Here is a 23,886-nt window from a genome sequence, read left to right on the forward strand (position 1 = left end):
AGAGGAGTTCATTCCAGACACTGTTGGCACAGAAAAAGGAGTCCTTCAATTATTAAATCTCTTTACTCTATACACACACGTTTAAATGAGAGGTGACCTCAGGCGACCCTGACACAGGCTTTGTTAGGGGGGCACATTTTCTGATGTGGAAATTGCATAGCAAGATACCATGACAAGAAAATCAGGTGTAGGGCAACAAAAGAATTTTTTGCTCCAGTTATGAATGGCGGCAGAGGCGTAGCAGGCGATCAAGGATATTTTCTTCCAAATTGCTGACAGGGATTGGATGACTGTTGAAGATGGGCTGATGGGAGCTATTTATAAAGGCTGTCATTGTGCAGAAAATTGGGAATCGGGACCAAACGTCTCCTGTTGAATTGAAGCACAAACCAATAACGCACTGACGTTCTGGTGTCTTCCGTTAGTTATAGAGTCTATTTCATGCATGGAGCATCCCTTTTCTGCACAAAGGTACGAAGGTATGTCACATAAAAAAGGTCTGCATACATTTCCCAAGAAAAGGCTGCAATTGAAGTGGCCTTTATCTTCTTTTGTAGGTTCCACAGTTCAACTTCCCAGTCTTCATCATATACATACATACTTATAAAGCATACCTCTACATTTGCTTTAAGCTCTGTATTATGACATTGGAATCAGAGTGGAAAACAGAGCAAGCAACTTGAGTGATTTTACAAAATAACACTGTTTCTCTCTGATAAAATATATTAACGGTTTTAAATCCCGCATCCCCCATTAAATACAGCTATAGTCAGTCAGCAGTTCACTCCAACGATGAAAATATTAAAACTTTTCATAAAACGTAGCACAAGGTCATTTGCCAATAATATGGAAAACATGGTTGATAAAAGAAAATGTTTCAAATATGACATTTTGCAGATAAAAACAACAGATTTCAAACGGCTCATTGCACTTAATACAATATATGGCATATGTAACAGTATCTTGAACATAAGCCAAAGTATGTCGCCTGTTAAGCGTCCGTTCCTGCATCGGTACAACCAGAGCGAAGCTGGTTTGGTTTAAATGCCGACACCTTTAATGAGTGAGGCCTCCAGGGTGATGTTGAACTCCTGCAGAGTTTGAAGGACTCGAATCAGAGAGTTGACCAGCGAGCGATCTTTGATCAGCGCAGTGTCCTCGTACATCTGCACCGTGACTGGGCAGTCTGCGAGAAGCGCAATCCAGTGATGTAGCAAATGGTCCCTGAGAGACAAACACAAAGAGCAGATTGAACACCTTTACTATGTATATTAAAAGGTAAAAGTACATTTTAACCAAGGACAGCAGGAAATGTTGTTTAATCAAGACCATCTCTTGATGTTCAAAGTGAAGGTTTAATGTAATCTTCTCTAAGGAAGAATTTTCTTGGGGGGGGGGTTACCACAAATAAACGTTTCCTGCCTACCTTGCACCCAAACAAATGAGCATCTGGAACTTTCCATCCTTGCCAATGTTTCTCGATGTGTTGTTGATGGCGCGCATGAAGCGGCAGAAGTGGCGCACGCGGCTTTGCCAGTTCTCATCCGGATTCACCTCACGTTGCTCAGCGCTTTCAAAGTACACTTGTGCCTTTTCTGTTTGATTCGCACCAAGATACAAAATAATAGGTCAAATACACAGTCGAACAAATATGTTATTTAGAGGAAATGGTGGCTCTTACCCAAGAAGTCCCAGATGAAAACATTTTTAAAGAGTCGAGGTGATTTAAAACCATGCTGGAAAGCCTGCTCCAGAGCCCAGACGAGACCAAACTCTCCACAGAGGAGAAGCGTCAAACTGCCTCTCTGTAAATAGCAGAAACAACAGATATGATTTCAATTTCCCGCCAAGTCAATGTTAACAAGAGCATTGCATTTAAGAAAAGAACCGTGTGGGATTCAAAACAGCTATATTATTTAAACTTTAATATGTTTTTAACAGTCTGAAAGAGACCACGGAGCAGCTCGAGAATCGCCAAAGAGGCTGCTGCTTCTCAAGGCGAGCGATGAATAATGGAAGGCCATGAGGCTTGTCTAGACGACTGTCTCCCACCTCCTTTTCGGGTTTGTGGAAGTGCTTCACAATGCCGTTGATGGCTTCTCCCACTCCCTCCTGGATCTGACCTGTGTTTAGCTCTGCCAGAAGAGAAAGATGATAGGGCTGATGAGTGAAGTCACACGGAGGGAAAAATATGACCTGATTGTTTGAGGTTTGGTAAAGTTGTGTGGAGCGGTTTCTTACTTGGCTTGCTATTTGGTGAGATGGTCACAAATCTCCTCATCATCCCCGGCGACTGCTGCATTGGCGGCGTCCGATACAACCTTTCGTCATTCTCCGTGCTGGGCGTCATCAGCTCCCCGACGAGGATCCTCTCCAGGCTGCCATCGTCCACGCCCTTGCCCAGCCACCGGCCGCACGGAAACCTGTGCGGCAATCACGATTGTTTACCTCGGACTTTTGGTCAAAGCAATGTTAAGGCAAATTTTCCTTGACAAGCTGAGCTTACTTGTACGTGTGACCCGTGATCTCATTCCGGACCAAAACACATTCCACCAACCACTTTGCGTAGAGACCCGTGTTATCATGACCCATCTGCACTGTGGTCAGCTTCCCCAGGTTCTGGCACTGGAAGAGAAGAAATATGCTCTCTTCAAATTTTGGGTCAACACATGAGGTGAATAGTCAAACAATGTATTCAAGTATGACTTCAGTTTCTTTAGAATAATATGACCCAAGTTAGTGCACAAAGGTATTACAGTAAATGTAAAAACGGAGGGAAATGTAACAGTTACTACCAACCTACCAATTCAAGAGTTGGAAATTTATTCTCAAGAATTGGTGTCAGCATATAAAACTTAAATCCGAGACAAACCTCAAATGTGATTTCCTGAGTGTTCCTGGGGACCTGCAGGACGCCCGTTTCGGCCAGTTCACCTGACACGCACACCCAAGGATTGGCTGTAAACATGGAGCCACCCAGCTTCTTACTGGGAACCACCACCACGTGATAGGGAATCACTGGGAGGCAAAGGCGACAAATGTCAGTAATTTCAAGCTGAACCAAAACCAAACCAGAGTTTATAAAGGAAACTCACTGATAGTGGTGAACACATTGGTGAAACAGAAGTAGTCCACTGCGTTGAATGACAGCAGATGGTAGAGAAACTGCTCTTTCTCATCATCACAGCGCAGGAAGGCGTATCGCTTGTATAGTTTTCTAAATTAAGGTGGGTTGGGGAAAAAAATACTCAGATGGGCATGTATTGTAAAATCACAAAAAAAGGTGGAAAGGTTTACACTCGAGCAGGTTATGAACGACTGTCAGACTCCCACTAATTACGACAATAATTTCTGTAATGGTCAATTACATTTTTAATGATCTTTTTTTCATTTGTGCATGTGCTTACTTGTCAAAATAAGACATATCGTTCTTTACATGAAGCCGGTCTGTGGCACAAAAAAAGGTTTTACCTCATTCAAGCAGCATATGGTCGCACAAACGTAAATCAACTAACTAATGGCTCGTGACGCAAAACACTCCCAAGTCGGGGACCTTCTGAGTCAAGGATAAAAATCGGACCTCTCTGTAAATTGTCTATCGAGAAGCAAACTTTAATTCTGGAAATTGCTGGTTTATTGCTGTTATTTCTCATGGAATATCTCCAAATTTAAAATTTTCTGGAATGTTGTAACCTCTAATATCACATGTACAGTTTATCCCATTTGATTTACCAAAGTTTACTTTGAGCAAACTGGCAGAAAACAAAACCCCACTGTTGCCTAGAAAGTACAAAAGTGACATGAGGTCAGAAAGGCAGACAGATACCCACCTGACCTAGTTCACTACCCGCCATATCTATTATGAAGTGATGTGGCTGTGAATTATTCATGCAATGGTAGACTACAGTGTGTTGTTTTGCAGTTTCAGAGAGTTAATTCATTATATATGAATGGTTCACATCTTGGTTTCTTGGGAGTAAGATGGTTTTTTTTTTTTTACAAACATGAAGTAGGATCTGCTATTTCAATGCCAGAAAAATACTGCACTGGGCAGGTAGCCCTTGGTGTTTTTTTCCCCTCACTTTGTTAGCTCGAGATCGGACAGCAGCTGCTTCAGATGTCTGGAGAGCAGCTTCTTCTCCATGGAGAGACGAACCCAAGCTCTGGCCTTGCCCACATCAGTCTTGATCTCACTTATATTTTGAATGTGTCTGGGCGGGGGAGAAAAACTCATCATGTTACAAAATCCTTGTAGAAAAGGAGATATTAAGATGATAGTAACCTCATATCTATTATCAACATTAAACAAATACAGTCAATTAAAACATATTTGCGATTCAGCATTCGCGAAATTTTTCGTTTTCTTTTAGGGCAGTGCATTGTCCATTAATGGATGAAGATTTTAGCTTTCGTTAAATTCCTTTATAGTTTTTTAAGTCTGTTGTGACTAAAGAAGATTCCTCTGCAATGGAACTGTATCAGTCGACATTTGTTTGTGTCATTGCTGCAAGCCACTATCATGACTGGAATGTCCAGACAGATTCTCTTCCACTCCACCTGTGCCATAAGCGTGTCTGCTCTCCTCTGCCTTCGACAGCTCCCCCACCCTTCCCCATGTCTCCACCCTTCACATCCAGTGAGTAACCCACTTTCTCGGCACGGCATCTCCATGGCGACGGAAGTAACATTTATATGACAGTCAAATATTACAGTGGTATATTGGCTATATTTACTTAAACATTATCTATCAATCTGCTGTGCATAAATATCAACTCCATGTTATGATAAAGGGAAGAATTATTAAAATGTGCTAAAGGATTAATGATTGTTTTGGTATTGTCAACACTGACTTTGGGGTGTAGGGTGTGTGTGTGTGAACTGACTTAACCTTGCGGGCGTGTGTGTTAATTAGGCTGGAAGTAATGTTATGTACCAATACACACGCACACACACTTCTTGGTGCAACTCAAATGCAGATGCCTCCTGGTGACAATTCTGCAGCCAAAGTATGAGTATCATCACACTTGCAAACACATACATGTATAGACACAACAAACAGAAACAAATTCACCTGTTAAGTTTCTAATTTCATAGCATCAAATTTAAGGAGTTAAAACACACACATCGTTTGTTACTTAACCACTTCCACATTGAAAAAGAGTTGAAATGCAATTTGGATGACCCAGTGTTTTTGTTATAATTTTATCTTTGTTCGTATTTAATGAAGAAAATGCACTGCATTATATAAAAACGATGTAAAATGGGAAAAAAATGTTTTCATAAAGTGTAAAGTGAAAGTAACAACTGTAACATTGTGTGTCTTTCAGGGACACGGGTTAATGAGTGACGTCAGGAACTTGGCCGGTTAGTCTCCGTCAAGGTACAACTGGACTGTATTTCAAACTTTGCAGAGATCAAGTCAGATTCTGTTTAAGTAAAAAATGAACCCTATTGTTCTTCACTAAAGTCTTCTTCCTCACCTCATATCCTGGATCAGGGACACCTTAAGGGGGGGCATGGCAGATCCACCACCATCTGATTTCCGTCTTTCAGTGTCGTGAATAAAACCTGGGACAGAAATATTCATGTTATGTTTGTATGTCTTCTTTGTTTTCGTGTATATGTCAAGATTGTCTCTACCTGGAGGTTCCAAACCAGCCGGGGTTGCACTTTTCTTTTCTTTGCTTTCCTGGTAATGGAGCAAATGCGACCAGAGAGCAGACTTACCCTGAAATAGAAAACAGGAGAGAGGGAAATGGTATCAAGTATTCTGCTTTCAACACCTGCGGGGACCGAATTGAGCGCTGTGCCGAGCAGCCTGGTAAATACGAAATATGTCGTTTGCCTGACCTGTTTAACCTGCAGCCCGTGGCTCCAGATCCTCTCCAACAAGTCACACAGACTGGCAATCAGAGTGTTCTCTTCCACACCAGTGATGCTGACCTCAACATGACCCAACTCCACTGCCTCTCGACCCATCTTCTCAACAAGCATGCGTTTGGTCTGCATTTAAAAGCACGTATTAAGACCGATGGCGGGAGGGTATTTTTACTTGAGAATTTATTTTTTGCTACAATGGCAATCAGAAAAGTAAACAGTGACATGAGCAAACCTTGATCCGGCACTCTTTTAGTAACCCCTCGACAAACTTCCAGTTGGTCTGAGCGATGACAGAAGGTGACAGGTTGGACAGTTTGGGCTGTCTGATGGTGGTGCCCAAGTTCCGTGCTTCTTGGATGTATTTCTGTTGAAAAATAAGACTACTTTCAACAACTAAAAATGAAACTGTCTGAGTCACCTTTAAATGACACGATCTGTCATTACACACAACAAAGAGCTGTCATCCCACCTTCAAACATTAACAAGAAAATGGGGGGAAAAAAATGCCACCCTTTAGGGAGGGGGGGAAAAACACCAGTCTGAATTATTGTAGTATACACAAGGACGATCACAATACTCAGTAAGCTGCAATAATGTCGGTTGTTTTTGCAGATAATGAAAGAAAATGTGCCTGAGTATTGTTATATTGTGTCTGCCTCATCAATGTTACTTTTGTTAGCCCATCAATGGCATTTTACACAGTGCATTAGCATTCAGCTATCAGATTTTTGTCAGACAAGGTTAGGTGGTGCTTGGTTAAATACACATGTAATTTTCTTTGTTCAGTTTTCTGATAAAAGAAAACTTTGCCTCCGTTTTGAGTATCTGACTAACCGTTGCTTTTAAGTCAGGATTCTGTACACATGTAACGAGAACATTTGTTAACCCAAACTAAATGTTTGAATCAGGTTACAAACCGTTAACTATCTTGTCATATTTAATGTATAAAAGAGGAGAAATATCTAAATGTCATTTTCTATTGGGATACAAATTCATTGTTTCAATATAGTATACCTCGGAAGTAGTGTTTTCCAAAACGGAGGATTATTATCCTTCACAAAAAAAGGACCACATTGGACGTTGTACCTATTGAGGTGGCCGTTGAGAAAATTCTCAGCATCATTCTATCTGGACAATCCACATTCATAAGACTACAAATTGCTTTGTAAGGATTGCACTGGTGCCAATTAATGGGATGTGAAAAAAAAATCATCACTTGAAATCATTTTGGGGAGATGGGGAAAGATAACATGAGCAGCTCATGCGGTCCGAGCATGAAGGCCTCAGCAAAGGCCAGCACATACCACATCCACAGACACCGACTTTAGACAGGGCTTGAAGGACTGCAAGTGCCAGTAGTGGTCAAGAAACAGCAGGAGCTGCAGCTCCGGAAACAAACACTCGACATGCTGAGAGTGTGCAAGCATGAGTGCAAACAAAGAGAAAAAGACATGGTGACTAGAGAGAGACTATGAAAAGACAGAACAAAAATATGAAGAAGCCAAAGTAAAAGAATCATGCAGAGAGAATGCAAAGTTGAAGCCGTAGGTGCGCAGAACACACAAGCGGAACACTAACCTCTCTCTGGTCGTTATCTAAATAAAGGTGTTCGGCGTGCTGCTTCTGGCGGTCCCGCCGCCTCCACTGGGCAGGAGCGCTTCTCTTAGCCCACCTGGAACATAAAACATGGCATAAATGGCAAGCGAAGAGGAGGGAAGCATCGGTTGAACATGCGGGTGATGCAAAGCAGTCACTTGTTGCTGGTGGGCCCAGAGGAGAGCACAGCAGACTGCAGTCGCGGGAAGAATCCTTGCTCGTAACGGCCCTGGCCGATCTTCATGTCCAGGAGGTGGGGATGTAGGGCTGTGTGGTCGATCTTCATCACTCTCATTTCAATGGCCTTCTCTGTGAGGAAAAAAATCAGCTCATCATTTCCTCTAAATAAGGTGGCAAAACATTGGAAACGTTCCATGACAATTTATGGGATTTCATAGTAGTATCTGGGAGAAAATTGGGAATTTACCTAATTGAAGGTTGTCCCTTGATTGAATGGTTATATTAATCATTGCTTATTTTGTTATCAATTAGTTATGATTAATCAATTCATCAAAACAGACCAAACCAAATGTCTGTATTTATCAACCTCAATTGCCAATTTGGATAATTTGTTAAATCCCCTAACTCAACCACTTGTGCAAACTTTCCAGCCCCGTTCAAACTTACCCGCCTCTTCAATGTTTGTACACTTCTGGTACATAGAGGTGCGCAGGGTGGGTGTGCGGACGTTCAGCATGCGGACCTTATCGACACGGGTGTCAAACACCCTCAGTGTGTGCTCCTTCTCCTCGTCATCATGGCAGAGGATCTTGCTGTCGATGAAGGAGGCAAACATCTGCGTCTCCAGGAAACGAGACAGAAAAGGTAGGTAGGGCTCCGGCTGGTCGGACAGGAAGGAGGCCTACAAAAACAGGAGCACAAACGATGCACCGCGATAAAGCAGGAGTTCACTATACATTTATTGTCCTTGAGAAAAAAAAATCTGCAACAGCTCACCTTATCAAAGTTCTGCATCTGGTCTCGATTGGTGAACCAGGACTCCTTATCTTGGTTCGGCTGGATAACAAACACCTCGTAGTCAGCAAACATCTGCGTGAAGCGGTTGGCAAAGACCTCGCGCACGTGGATGTTGAGCTGGTGCATCTTGAGCTCCTCTTCATCACAATGAAATCGTGCGTCTTTATTGCCGCCAGTGTCCTCTCTCACCTCCAGCTGATGTGCACACATGCATGTGTGAGAAGCAGATCAACTGCAGTGAAATTCTCAAAAACAATTAAAAGATGTAAAAACAGCAGAGCACTCAGCACTAAGTACTTGAGCTTCAGTGAAGATATGACTGTCTATTGAAAATGAGCTGACAAAGCTGCCTGGGTTATCCTTTACGCCACAAGAGACTTCTATTTACCTTTACATGAATTATTTCAAACAAAAGATGATTAATATGGACAAAGATCCAAATATAAGCATTACGCAGAATTCTGGGGGAAAAACATTGTGGTCCATTCACCTAATAGATAACATCCTAAATATATATATTTTTTGCACCTGGCATTTCCATGGACACCTGTTTTATTACAAATAAATACAATACAACAAGTAACACTTAATGATTGCATTGGAAACTCTTCCATGAAGGTAACGCTTCATCAGAAGTTTAATCTGTAACATGAAGTGTGTAAAGGGCAACCTCTTGTGCTTAGCCACGGTTACTGCAGTACGTTTATTTAGTAACTCACCTATACCAGTAATGCAGATACTAAATTCATATTAAACGTGAAAAACATCTTTACTAGTCTAGATATGTTCTGAACGGAGCATAGTTATGACAAATTTGACATTCTAGTATGATAGAAAAGACCTATTATTATTCAAGGACTTTACATTATTTCTTTTAGATACAATAGCTTGAATGTCATTAAATATAAATAAATATAATAAACCATACTAATGTGATCGCTTTGCTTTAGCGCTTCAAAAGATAATGTCCAACCTTTTCCAAACTGACGCCGGTCCGCTTGACCAGAGCCTGTAGTCTGGCGATGGTCACGTTCTCCCTCAGCAGGTAGGAGTTGAGAGGCGACGCCAGGTTACCGTTGCGTTTGTCGGAGACCGCGTCAGCCGATCTCAAGCCTTTCAGTTTCACCTGGGTGTCAGTTGAGTGGATGTTTCCCTCCGGCGTCAGGCCAAAAGACATGAGCACCTCGGAGATCTCTTGTATGAACTCGAGCTTGTTGGGAAACTGTGGCAACTCTTCTGGAAGTTCTATAAAATGGTTGTCGATGTCCACAAAACATAGGTTGGCCTGCAGAGACACAGGATGCAAAAAAGATATGCTGATCACAGGTACAGAAATGTCAGTCACTATCTGAATCCAAGTGAAAATATAGTCGTTCCTTCATGTGGGATAAAACAAGTAGGACAATAGATTGGGGAAACAATGCTAAGAGCAATAGCTGACCTTAAAAATACCCCGGTTGACTGAGAGCACTCTGCATGTTTTAAAGCGAAAGCCCAAGGGATAAATAAACATCTGGAGGAATTTTTCAAGAGCTCAACAGGCAGGAATGTGAAGGATGAAACTTTCATACCACTGCTTGTAAAGCAAAGAGCCTATAATGTGATGTTACAATGTAACTTGCGCATTGACTGTGCAGTTTATTAATAAACACTTTAGGGGCGGGAAGTCTTGAGATTAATTTAAATCAGAGGTAGGACATCATTTTTTTAGGGTTTGCTTTCTGATTTGATTTTACTAGCAGAGCAAAAGTATTGCTATCAATCTACAGGAGACGCAAAAATAAAAAATGGCACCGCAGTTCTTTTTCCACAAAAGAAAAATAAACAGTTTTTGCACAGACAGGTCAAGCAAGCAACACTGCATTTTTAACACTGTGCTGAGATGACGTGTGGGACAAAATCTCCTATCACATCCATTGAGTTAGTCACACAACTAAAGTCAAGGCTATGCATGAGGACTGCTGGAACAAGTGGACACAATCAGAGTGGACGCTGATGCGGTCATGTTATGTCACACATCACACATGATTATGAGATATGCAGTCATGGGTTATGCAAAGCTGATCCAAGCTGGCTTTGTATGGTTCTGACCACCAGAGTGACACGGGCATACAGCAATGGGGTGTGGTGTGAGGCTGTACCTCCTGTGGCAGCTCTAGTTTGGTGCGGTCATCTTGTCCGTTAGAATGCAGGCCCATGAGATATGGAACGGGGGCGTCGAGGAAGTGGAGGAGAGAAGCGGGGAGAATGGGAACATACACGTGTTGCCACTGGAAGGGGAACATTAAGGCTGTGATGCTCTCTGCAACTGTCATCAGCCTTTGGTAATCTGTTTGACGCAGAAAAAAAACAGAAGAATGAGAAACAATTTGTCATTTGTGTCACTAGAATGGCAACCCGAGTGAGAATCGTCCTTCATCAAATGTTCATGAATGTCTTCTTGGTAGAAGCAGTTTTATTGATTAACATGGGGGGGGGGGGAAACCCGAAGGTCAGATGCTGAATTAGTTTTCTCCAGGGCTAGTGTCCTTGGGAGTTCCCAGTCTCTGAAGTGTGACAGCCAAATTCAGCTGACCCTCTAAGCTCATGACAAATTCCCTTTTCGTGACTTCACACATCAGCACTGCTTTAAATTCATGGTTTCACTCCAGTGAAGTGGTCCACATATAAATCCGCGTGCGGTCCCGCTCATTGACATTCCTGCTCTGTCCCGTTGACAGCTACTCCGCAGCGCTGCTTTTCCTCTTATGGTGCCAGACTTTGTACCCTTCCTTCATTTGGTCATGTGCTGGCAGTACACAAGACAGGACTGCTACTTCAAAACCAGATTCTACTCTCGGAGGGAGACTAGAATACTAATATGACGCCCCCCCCCCTTTCTCTTTTGACGAGGCCTCAATGACAAGAACCATCTCACCTCCCGTGCTAAATGCGCTAAGTGTTATTTGCAAGACGCAAACTCATCGGCCACACAATTGCGCAATCCAATACAATCATGCTCAGTTTTGACGAACCTACTAGAGATTCTATCAAGTCACAAGGCAGGGGCGAAATCGTAGAATCAACTCTCGGTATGACACGGCGCAGTTCTACCAACGCATGTCCTTCCCCCGTACGTTTTATTTTCTTGATGTGTCAACCTGGAAATTTTATGAGTGGGTATTCTTTCAGGGTTGTCCCGATTAAATTGTGGGGACAACCCATACAGTTACGTCATAAAAGGATGTATGTAAAACTGAGAAAACCTTTATAAAAAATAAAAAAAACATTGAATCATATGTCATTTAAGTTTGTCAGAAGCTGTGGTGTCAAATCGGGTTTCGCCGTGTCGCGGGGGCTTTTATGTCTGTCACTCATTGGCATCGTGTAATTTTCTAGCCCAATCGACATTTAAGCAGCATTGCAAAATGCCTGCCTGAAAAGACAAAAGATATTCAATTTAGTCCCGGTTTGAGAAGCTTTAAGCCATCAACCCGCGTTAATACAATAGTAAAATGAAATCTACAGTAAACAGAACCGAAACACTTTTTGCCACCTTCTTGCGCTGCTGCCCCAAGGTCAATTGGAATTGCTTGCAACTAAACTGTAACGCCAAAGTTGTCAAATGCTGATGGCATCACATCTGTACCTGATACGAAATAGAAAAAGTATCGTTGGTATTAATTTCTCGCAGAGTTTCCCCATCACTCTCTTTTTGGCTAAAAAAAAAAAAAAAAAAAAGCAGAAATAAGCAATAATGTGACAACTGCGACACAGCACAATGCCTGACACATGACCGACAAAGGACAATGCATCCACAGTAATTGAGTAAACGGATCACGAGAAAGATGCTGACCACAACATTTTAACTAGTTATGAATCCTAATATCCTTGTTTTGCTGTAATCATCCATCTCATCAGCGTGTATGTACAGTACGTTGATGCGCAGCCCTTCCCTCCGTGCCAGTCCACATATACTGCGGCTCTCTCATGGGAGAGAGGGCATGATGTCACCTCAAACCAATGATAATCATCCTCCATCCTGGCTATCCTCCCTGTCTACAGGTTGCCTAGCAACACCACAGCTTGCCCCTTTAACGCTTCTCATCCGGCTCATGGTGTTTTATAAACCGTTTGCCCTCCTCTTACTATTGTAATGGATCTAAACACCACTGCACACCGAGCACAGACTCTGTAAAGGCTTTCTTTGCTCAGCAAGTCATTAATTTACTCTTGCAAGAGAAAACTACCCACCGACAAAGTTTATGAGATAAAAAAAATGTACTAAGACGTTTTTTAAGCACACACATGCAGTGTCATCACGTAACCTCAGACTAAAAAGGCCCATGGTCTCAGTATTATACAAGCTCAAACTGCATTACTTGAATGGACACTTAGTATATTATGTAACCAGAACCCACAATAGTACCAACATGTATATCAAAGATTTGCAAGCGCCTCGGGTCTTTCTTTTTGACAGTAAAATTTTACACCATCTCACATATAGAAAATAAATAAATAAAAAAAATACAACCACACTGTCAATCATTACCTCTCACAGTGTCAATGAAAGACTACCACCATTATGCTTTAGAAATTGTTGATAATTGGCTTAACAACACTTAATAGGCCATTTGAATGGCTTTAAACCTTGTTAACAATACTTATTTTTTGGGGGGGGTTCAGCTTACTTTTTCTCAGATATTCTGTTAACCCGCAGTCACTGTTGGCTGGTAATAGCAATAAAACAAAAAATCATCTTAGCCGTATAAAGTGTGAAAAACATTAAGGCTGCAAAAAAGGTTAAAACAAAATCACAGTTAATGATATTTTCTTCAAATTAAAATGGTAAGTACACTGTAAAAAAATAATCTTCGCAGCTGCTCCATTCAGAGACTCTGTCAGTTCGGTATTCAATTAACAGTGTTTGTTATTGTGGTTCTCGTTGGCAGTGGCGCAAAGTTTTATCATCTGAATGAGACTAACCTATATTTTATGCAAAGCTATGCTAATACGGTGGTGCCTTGAGATATGTGCGACCAGACTTGCAGGTTCGCAGGATACGAGATGTCGCTAGGTTGTTTTGTTTTGGGTTTTTTTGCATTGAATTACGGGCCAAAATTTGCGATAAGGCCACACATTACAAACATTTTCTTGCTTTGGGGGAAGACAGTCCAGAACCGATTAAATACATTTCCCTTTGATTCAATGGGGACAGATGATTTACAATACAACCGTTTAGACTTGAGTAACTAGCGAAATAATTCAACTCAAATCTCAAGGCACAACGGAATCATAAAGTACTAAATCTCTGATACAGCTCTATGTGATCTCATCTGATTATATCAAAGTGCCTAGTGCGGCTGTTGAGTGCGTCGGACATTAGTCACACGTGACGTTACGCTGGAAGAAAGCCTGAGAGAGTGCACATACAGCCGCTGAATTACTTACGCTGTGAGTAGAGCAGAATCTGCATCTCGAGCAGGGCGCAGGTGAACAACTGAAGAACGTTCTCCACCCCCAACAGGTCAAACACTTCGCCAATGGCAAAGTCAAAAAGCGGCAGTTCAGATGTGCTCGGCCTCTGGCACACCACAGGACCGTAGACGCCTGAGAACTTTAGGGATCGCCCGGAAGGTGGCAGGGGTACCTCATAGAGGATGTTGAAGACGTAGCTCTCCAGAGGGAGAGGCGGGGGGTGGGGAGCGCTGACGGCTTGGTAAAGTTGCTGCAGCACCTTCTGGCACGCTTGGGCAAAAGCCATGGGCGTTATCAAGCAAATGCACTTTGACACGAAGAGCGTGTCTCGACTGATGTCATACGAATTGAAACGTTGCAGGCGAGAGATGGCCGGTGCGGCGTGAAGGATGGGCCGAGGGTGGAGACGTTGCTCCTCGGGTCCACGAGGGGAGGTTGGGGTATGCAAGATGTCGTACTGCTCTGCGTTGTGCATGTGGTAAAGCGTCTGCATGGCGCTGCAGATTTGCTTACTGGTCACCTCCTCGAAGAAGGTCAGAGCGAATCCGTACGTCCGAGAGCCGTCTTCCCTGGTGATGATGAACGAGTGGAAGTGCGGCTCCCGGGAATCCACCTGCGTCCTGAAGGCCAGACCTTTTGGCATACAGAGCTGCAAGAGGACAGAGAAATCTATAAAACCCACGAGAAGCTTTTGGTTGATTTGTGATCTTACCATGCCAACTGCATCCTGGTCAAACGGATTCCACTCAACATTGTCCGGGTAATGTGCAAGAACTTTGGATTTAAAGGTTCTCCGTAGGGGACTCTGCTCAAAATTCTCACCTGAAAAAGCAAGCCGGAAAAAACAGGAAGTGAGAATAAAAAGGAGAGAAAGACTCAGCACTAAATAATAGGCAGAGGTGCACAGGAAGTGGTTGATCAGTAGCAGGCGCAACTGTAGAGGGGAGAGAGTCAGTCAGCAAATTGGCCTACAGAGGAAGAATGTATTGCATCATATAAAGCTGCCATCCGCATTCTCCGCTTTCCAAAAAAAAAGCCAGATAGGTCCACCCGATGATGTTCACCGGGTAAAATCGTCAAATGAATGCTTCCCGGCAGCTTTAATGGCAATACATAGAAACACACAAAACACTCCGTCAAGAAAAGCTCAAATTGAGTTTGATTTGAACCTGGAATGAAGCAAAAGTGATGCACACACCAAGGCAGTACTGAAACGTTCATTCAGAGTTGGAGGGGGAGAGTAAACATTGACCAGGCAATACCAGCGCAGGCAGCACTGGATTCACCAGTGAGTGAGCGCAATGAGTGCAGTGAGTGCGCGAGCCCGCACAGGAAACAAGAGCAGTGATTTTCAAACATAAGCTCATTGTTCAGCCGCCGCTTGGGGACGTGAGGAAGAGGGAGGAAGGACAAGCCAGGAGAAGAAAACGGAACTCAAGGGTGTGCGAAAAAAAAAAAGGGCAAATCCCCCAAACCTTTGAAAATAACATACCAAAAGGGGGGAAAAAAAAAAAAGAAAAGAAACAAAAGAGGGTCTAACGAAGTAACCGGGTTACAGGTCGAGGGGTTAAAGCTTAGCAAAGGTTAAAATGGGGAAGGAGTGTGTGTGGTGGGAGGGTTACCTTCATTTGCCCCTGCCAAATTTCCTCTGGCCCCATCTCTGAATTTAGTAGCTTCTATATACTGGCATAAAGCTACACAGCAAATAAAACAAAAATATCATTACAAGCCTGGTGGCGAAAATGGAGGACATCACTTCTCACAGACGTGAGCTTTTCATCCAGATTGTTTTTAGGGTGGCGACAACCTGGTAATGTTTTCATTTCAATTCGTGCACATATACATTATATGATAATATAGTACCTTTTTTTAATTTCCGATATGACATGTGGCCATCGGTGTGTGACAGCTTAGTATTTGCAGTTGTTTTTTTTTGTTGCATATATTTTTCTGGTGGGTGGCCATGACTCACCAATTGACAGCAGCGTTGCAAATTTGACGCCTGACAAGCGCTCTCTTCTGTCCGATACAGCGCCGGTTTGAGAAGCGACATACTTCAATTTAAACTATCCATAGCATATTTAGAGAAACCCCTGATGAAAACACCAAACAACTACAGCAGACATTCAGGCAAAACCCCAAAAAACATTTCCATTGGATTGCAATGGAACAAAAGCTTGATTCAGTGGATGTTTTGAGAAATGATAATGTCAGGTTGTTCAAAAGCTTCAAGCATAACATTATGATAATCAATAACCAAAAATTGATTTTGTGGATAAGGACTTTTGGACACCCTGTATGCATTTGTTTCATAGTGTTTTTCTGTGTACCACGAGATTGAATTCCCTGAATAAAGACGGTCGAACGCATTGCACACGTATTTGTTGAGAAATGATGTAACATTGGCAAGGCTATTTTAGTCACTGTGACCTCAAGCTAAAACATGTCAAGGTGGAGAGAACTGTCACGAATATGGGCATCCAGTCAAGGCTTTGACTTTCGTGAATGGATCTTGTATAACCAGCCCTGGAGCAGTTGGACCTGAGTGAGGTTATCTGAACAGAAAAATAAAAACAAGTCTCACTGGAGCGAGTCAAAGCTTTTCGCCCCTCCATGCACAATATTTGCCGTTTCAGATGAAACCATTGGGATTTCCGCAAAAGTTGCTTATGCAAATACATTTTTTATAAAACTCCAACTTCCTACATTCACCACTGCACATTTATAGCAGCAATTGGTTCTCTTATCCCTAAAGAAACAAACAACCCTTATGAACAGTGCAATAAATGTTCACTGATCACCAAAACAGCCATTTTTTTTCAATTCTACCTTTATTTGTCGATTTAGGATTAGGGCGGAATTTGACCCATTGGGATTAAGGTGTATTGATTTGAATTATAAATTATATAAAATTTATAAAAACCAATGTCAATGCAAACTATTTTGAATTTAGGAAATTAATCAACTACACTTAATGTTTTTGTCTTAATTTGTTGCATGCTGAAACTGGATTTGAAATACACACACACTTTGGCCAATGCAGTATTGACGCATTCTGGACTCGTAATCCACCCGCATTCCAATCACCAATGACACAAGCACAAGGGGATGACCAATCTGTGGAGTTAACCCTTGTGATTGGATTTATTCCTTGTTTTCTAATCCTAAATGGACAGAAATCTTGCAGTTATTCTGACCACTAGGTGACACCGCATAGAGAAGTGTGTGTGGGATTACGCCCACTGTCTAATCTTCTTTCAGTGCTGCAGTGCAAGAAATGTTGAGCGGAAAGAGGAAGGAGTGAGGGGATACTCGCGATTGATTCATTATACTAACTCTTAACCTTAGCTCTTTAGGATTAAGAGAATTAATCTGTTGGGGGGGGTTTCACCTCTCCATTGGCCACATGGACCAAACATTCAAATTTGCCATTATATAATGAAAAGCAATATCTGTTCTCACAGCCTCAGTGTATGCTACACACTGTAAAAAAAAAAAAAAAGGGAAGTAATCAAAGCACACACTGGCAGAAATGTATAGTTGCACGATAAAAAAAAAAATCACATTCATAAGTAAACACAAAGCAGGTGGTTATGAGCAAATAGTGATGTTCACAAACTTCCCTCTGACAAGGTACTTGTTGAAACATGACACACACTGTCGCCGAGCTTCTGTTTTCATTTATTCATAGAAGACTGCACAGGTGTCACCTGTCTGAAACTCTCGGTTTCCGTTTACTGTGTACTTATTTCCACAATGTTATGCAAAAATACAAACTCAAGTGATTACAGACCACAAAATCAACCAGAGGTTTGGTGTTGAGTAATCTGGCAGGTGCACATTAGGTCAATAATTTGAGGTTGGGTTTGAGTCTTCGTCGCGATTCACCCTGGGGTCAGAGTTCGCAACGATCTTCACGACATTAACATTTGTAAATAAATATATTGATGACAATGGCAGGATGTACTGGTGGGAGTAAAGCATCACCATGTTCTCAGTTTCACACCATCCATAATCCAGGAACCACCCACTCTTTGAATAAGTGCACCCTCATGATGTGGCATCCTCCAACATTTGCGACTTGAGCAGTGTATTCAATCAAGACTTCTTTCTGCCCACATAACATTCATCTGCCTGGAGTACACATTTTTTGGTATTCGAGGAAATACTAATAATATTTCAAATTTTGTCCATTGCAACAAGGGACTCAAAACAGCTCACCAAATTCTACAGCTAATCACCACCCCAAAACAAAAACATACTAACAAGTTTTATTAAAGAACATTCACTCGACATAAGATGGATGCTTTTGTTCAAAATTTCTTTGTGACTCCAAAAACTGTTTGCAAGTGTCAATGTCTTTTGACGTTTTGCGACTTTGAACAAAACCTAAGGGGCCTACATGATCGGGCTGTAATAACAGGGCTCGAAGCTTATTTTTTGCCCAAGTTGCCCTCGGGCAAGTTGGAGAAAATTTTACTTGCCCGAAACAAAATTTTACTTGCCCGAATTTTTTTGGAGTGGATTTTTACTTGCCCGACACATTTTTGCAATAAAAAAGACAACACTATAAGTTTTGCCTTCATATGCCTTCGTATCCGCCAACCGGAAACAAGCTCTGCTGGTGCGCAGGCGCAGAAGAGCCAGGGACGGGTGAGAGAGCATGCATTTAATTACGAAGCGCTTTGCCGTTATCAATGTATTGCAGACTTACACGAGAAACTAACCGCTCCCTAGAAAACAAAATGTCGGACCAGAAGCGGCAGAAGTTGCGAGAAATTATGCACAAAATCGTCTTTTTACAGCTTGAAAACATGGTATTATGGCAGGGCAAGTTCGGGCAAGTGAGGAAAAAATTCTACTTGCCCGTCTGCCATCGCTACTTGCCCCGGGCAATCGGGCAATCGTTAGTTTCGAGCCCTGAATAAGAAACGATAAATGCACGTTGAGAAAAGGTGTCCAATCACTGCCTGCCCTTTACTCAACACTTACTATAAATCTTCCCCACAAGCATGTACGAAACAAACTATGTGACATGAATTCTAAACTATACAGCACTCAGTGGATTTTGAGGTATTTAAAAAAAATATATATATAAATATGAAATCCCATGTTAGCTTTCTAGTCCTCTGCTCATTTGTTTGCTGAGGAGGACTGGGTGGGGAGATTTGTCTGTGAAATTCTAAAGGTTATTTAGCATTTGAATGAGCAGTGCCTGCGTTTGAACACACTTATGTCCCTGAGCGCCCCATTTTTCAGTGTTAAGCCTGTGAGCCAGCAGGGTGATACATATGCTAATCAAGGTCATCGTGCGCCAGAAAGAACACTCTGGTCACTTCTTTTTGTTTTACTGTATATTAAATCCATGTACTGTGCACATGTGAAAAAATACACACCATTGTTCAAAGGCTAGGTTTATGTGATATAAAAAGGAGAACTCCCCCCCTAAAAAAACTGTATTAATGTAGTTGCACAAGTGTGCACACCCTCTTACACCTAGTGAAGTGGCTCTGAATTAAGAATTCAGAATTAACTGATCGGCTCTTGAGGTTAAGCTGTTTGGAAGATTAATTGAATCAAATCATTATTTAATCAATCACATTCAATCTTATGCAAATAGGAGACAGCACGCATCTGCCACTACGTCAAGTGCCTCCAGCACGCCGTTCTGCACATTGTTTTCTTCTTCCATAATAGCGTTTTCAAGATCGAGAGAAACCAAAATCGAATTAATGATTAAAATTTCAATTCATTTTCATAGTAAAAATGTTAGCCTTGGTCTCATTAGTCCGTCACAAAATCTCCCCAACACGTTCGAGAAAATGTGTTTTACTACCAACTGTGCCTTGTTCCCGTCCGTACATGAGAAAAGAAGAAACTCTGTGGTATTTTAAAACTTTCACTTTGAGAACTGTTTTGAAATGCAAATCAAATGCATCAAATGTGATGCTCTAACCCAGCTGAGTACCTGTGGGAGGTTTCGGTTAGATAGCAACTAACAGGACTTTCCACACCATTTCCTCCTTTCGACTCAAAGTGAAAGAATTGACAAGCGTAAGCCACCTGTTTTTGGCATGCAGTAAGTAGGGCAACGTAAGTGATGAGAACCCCAGATCACACTCTTATGTGTGCATAACATAGTTCACCAGCAAAACCTTATTTGTATTTTAAAATCAAATCTGCAGCCAGGTATACCCCTCTTTCTATTTTCTCAAATCAGCCTTCCTGTCTCTCCATATAAAGAATCTGGAGTTGATATTTCTTGCCCTCAAGCACAGCTACATAATGAAAACACAAATGGCAATCACACGCCAGCATTTCAACAGACTGCAAATGCAAGCTCGGCACTTTGAAATGCACCCGCTGCGTGTTCAAAAGGCCTCGACAATGGTCTCAGGTAATGCAGGTTTCAATGCAGATGAGACCAGAGTAGCTAGAAAGTGTTCTTTTTTTTTTAATTTATTTTTTATTTTTTTTATTTACATGAATTCAAAGAGGAAACTCATTGTAGAAGTGGCAACAGGAAGTGTGTCTATTGAGGATGGTGTGAGTGGTTGAAAACCAACTGTTTGGGGTTAAGCGATATTGCTTCGGAAGAAACACTTTCACCAAGACTTTGAACTCCGACGCACTGACTCAACACGCCGTTCACGGTCTTATTGGACTCGGCGTTTGAGATAACAAGACTGAATCTTTTTCAATTGTTGACTCTCGGTATAGAGTCCATGGTCATAATTAAAAAAAAAAAGCATCCTGTACAGATCGATTTAAATGAAGGTAACTTTGACACATTTCCTTATTTAATGAGATATGCACCTACGTCTCTTGTACATTATTCAGATGATATTTAATGGGCCCATACCTTTGCTGTAGTTTAGATTTACCGCTGACATTTGTGGTGTTTATGTACGCTACATCATTGATCGGCACACACAGTGGTGTGTTCGATCGACATGCAGTGGCGCCTAACTCAAAACAGTGGACATCAAATAAACTCTTTTGAAATGAAGAGAATAAAATCCGATCAATATCCTCATCACCCCCCCTCACACAATTGTAATGGGGTCTATAGTAAGTAAAAAAAAACAACCACATACACTAATAACAATTAAATAAAGATAATTGTATTAGTAACGACGGGCAATAATAAGCTTGAATTGAAGCACTTGGCTTTTTTGAAAAATGGTTCACTATCACAGCCCAACTCCTGCTGGTTTTGAAGTTTGCTAGCACCGTCTAGCCAAAGAACTTTTTGCTTTTTAATTACAACTCAAGACATTGTAAGTTGGGTCATTTGTAAGTCAAAATACTGCTGTACTGAAATGACATCTAATGTGCTCTTACTAAAAAAGAATTTCCAGCCTGTCACACTGGAAGTTCTGATTCAACGCAGATATTTATCCAAATTTGAAAGAAGCCTCACTTTGATCGCAAGATAGCGAGGTCCATGCTTTTTCCTCTAACGCCGACATATCCAAATTTTGCCAAATGGGAGGAAAACAATAGAACTGTGTCACTCGTACTACGTTGCATGAATCCAACCTGAAAGGTCTTCAAGACAAATTACGGTAACATCACCTCTTCTCACTAAGCAGCATTAATTCGATGAGAAGGCCATGAATCATTACTCAAGCCCAATTGGGTACACCAGAATTGACAGCACGGTTTGCAGGGAATCAAATAGGAGTTTCTTGTTTATGGTAAACTTTGTGCTTTCCTGTGGCATGTTCAACTTAATAAAATTGCCTACAACAACGTCACGTTATCGGCATCAAACCTACAGTTGCAAAATTAGGGTGCACGCCTTCTCAATGTGTCATGGGTCCAAGTGTTAATGATGAGAGTCAGCCAAACACCTTTTAATGGCCGAGGAAAGATGAACAGTCCTTACTCCTTTATTGACTTCCACACGTTGACGACATTGAAGTGGAGCTTGGCTGCTTTTCTGCCGTGCCTCCGCTTTATGCTTCCTACTTCGAAGCAGTAACAAAAAACTATTAAATAGAACTCAGCTCAGGAAAAATGGGAGCCAAAGTGTTGCGTTTACATTTTTCTACTTCTACGTATCTTAACTGTAATTGAATATTCATATGATGTATGAGTAGACATTTTTCTCGTAATACGTACAACATACTCCAGCATGATGCTTTGTACTTTGGCCAACCCCTTATCAGGTTGAACTGCTGCTATTAAAATAAACTGACCAGATCATTGACACAAACACAAAGAAAAACTGTCATCATCTTTTGGGCTAATAGAGGAATTGACTCATGAAGTTTACAAGATTGAAATCAGTTTTCCTTGTTGCTCATCGGAAAAAACATTCAGAGAAAACCCCATGCGTGGTGAATGATGCTAGAAATAGATGTATTATTAAAGAGACTGATGTTATTATATCCACTATCCAGGATTACTGTGTTCTGGAAAAGACTGAGCACGTTTCAAAGTGTTTCTGACTGATTACACACTTAATAATGGGAAGGACATCAATATGTTTGCTTATTGTTTTCATCTAATTAAGACTGTCATCTTCTTCTCCATTTCATATTACAGACTAAATATTATGTAACGGTGCGTACATAACGGATCCGAATGGTTTTGACATAAAGACATTTTGACGCTTTGAAATGGAAATGTACATAACAAGTCCGTAATCCCTCGCTCTGTGCCGAGCATTGCAAACAAACAAGGCAGGAAAAGGACCAGAGCCAGGCCTAGTTTTAACGTCAACAACACATACGCTACATTACACACGCTGGGTTCGAGGAGGAGAAAATATTAAAGAGTGATCAAATTTGTTTTACAACGCTCTGGGCTGACCGAGTAGTATTCTTTGACTTTCCTTCTGAGATCCAGGCAGCATCGGCCCAAAGAAAATGTCCTCGATGCTAATGTGCTTACCGGAGAGTTCGTCTGGTTCCAGCCCGCTTTCGGTGTCCAGTCCGCAGATCACGAAATAATCTGCGAACCGACGGAAGACGGGGCTGATCCCGGTGGTCATTTTGAGACTGGTCCGGTGGCTCCCTAATCCTCGCGACAGGGAGCATATTAGGTGCAAGCGGAGAAGTGATTTGAGTCTGCCATCACAGATGCCTTGTATGCAACCTGGTACGCACAGCTCGACTCTATAGAAGCCAGAAAATCACAACATTCACCTAATCACTCATTTAGCCCAGCACTTTTCCGGTTTGTGCCCTTCACAATAAAACGACTTTCCTATGCGAGACGGGTTTTGTTGTCACAATGATAGGCGGCACGGTGGCACACTGGTTAGTTAGCACGGTTCAGTGGTTGCGTGCCCAATTTCGGGTGCGGCCTTTCTGTATGGAGTTTCCATGTTGTCCCGTGCCTGCGTGGATTTTCTCCAGGTTTACTCCCACTTTCCAAAAACATGCAAGGTGAATTGAGCACTTGAAATTTTGAGTGTAAATGCTTGTTTGTCTATGTGTGCCCTGTGTATGTCTGGCAACCAGTTCAGGGTGAAGTCCGAAGTCAGCTGTGATATGCTCCAGCACGCCCGCGACCCTCATGAGGATTATAAACGGTTCGGGAAATGGATGGATAGGTGAGGATGGATGTTGCAACGATAAAAGTGAACGAACGAAATAAAGAAAGTATTACTTTATTTTGTTAAGATTCTCTCCTTTTCCGGTATTACACACCTACGTAGACTTGACTTGCAAACCAGCATGCGTTTTGATGGACCGCAATGATTATCTGTCTTGTCAAGTTATAAAATGAAATTAATAAACCTGACAGTTACGTTAGGCGGGTTTTAACGACGGAATCTACAATTCCCTATGCATTATTAATTTCAACAAAATGTGGCCTAGTACTATACATCTTTTCCAGAGGATTTTGACAAAAACTTGGCAGAAGAATGAATTCAATTTCAATGTTTGATTGGACATGGTTTGTAGCATGCCGGCCCATTAAAGTGATGGGACATTGTGATTTCCTCAATGTTGCAGAAGT

At 41.8% G+C, this 23,886-nt stretch overlaps 1 protein-coding gene across 2 annotated transcripts; it reads right to left on the minus strand.

Annotated features, from left to right (window-relative positions):
* Positions 1 to 44: 44 nt before the first annotated feature.
* On the minus strand, positions 45 to 23,060 carry dennd5a (DENN/MADD domain containing 5A). Of its 2 annotated transcripts, XM_061276945.1 has the most exons (24): positions 22,813 to 23,060; positions 15,534 to 15,605; positions 14,624 to 14,733; positions 13,885 to 14,560; positions 10,596 to 10,783; positions 9,428 to 9,739; positions 8,434 to 8,649; positions 8,104 to 8,338; positions 7,635 to 7,785; positions 7,459 to 7,552; positions 7,185 to 7,289; positions 6,113 to 6,244; positions 5,851 to 6,003; positions 5,641 to 5,728; positions 5,481 to 5,568; positions 4,083 to 4,211; positions 3,096 to 3,217; positions 2,873 to 3,018; positions 2,507 to 2,625; positions 2,242 to 2,423; positions 2,053 to 2,135; positions 1,682 to 1,805; positions 1,427 to 1,595; positions 45 to 1,224 (listed from the first exon to the last, which is right to left on the minus strand). In XM_061276945.1, the coding sequence occupies exons 1-24, from the start codon at positions 22,910 to 22,912 to the stop codon at positions 1,041 to 1,043; spliced, it is 3,978 nt and encodes a 1,325-aa protein (XP_061132929.1). In that variant the 5' UTR covers positions 22,913 to 23,060; the 3' UTR covers positions 45 to 1,040. The 2 variants fall into 2 exon arrangements, with proteins under 2 accessions (XP_061132929.1, XP_061132928.1); XM_061276944.1 differs by lacking the exon at positions 7,185 to 7,289 and having other exon boundaries at positions 22,813 to 23,059.
* Positions 23,061 to 23,886: the final 826 nt, after the last annotated feature.

This window comes from Syngnathus typhle, linkage group LG4, assembly GCF_033458585.1.
Source record: "Syngnathus typhle isolate RoL2023-S1 ecotype Sweden linkage group LG4, RoL_Styp_1.0, whole genome shotgun sequence".
Taxonomy (NCBI): Eukaryota; Metazoa; Chordata; class Actinopteri; order Syngnathiformes; family Syngnathidae; genus Syngnathus; species Syngnathus typhle.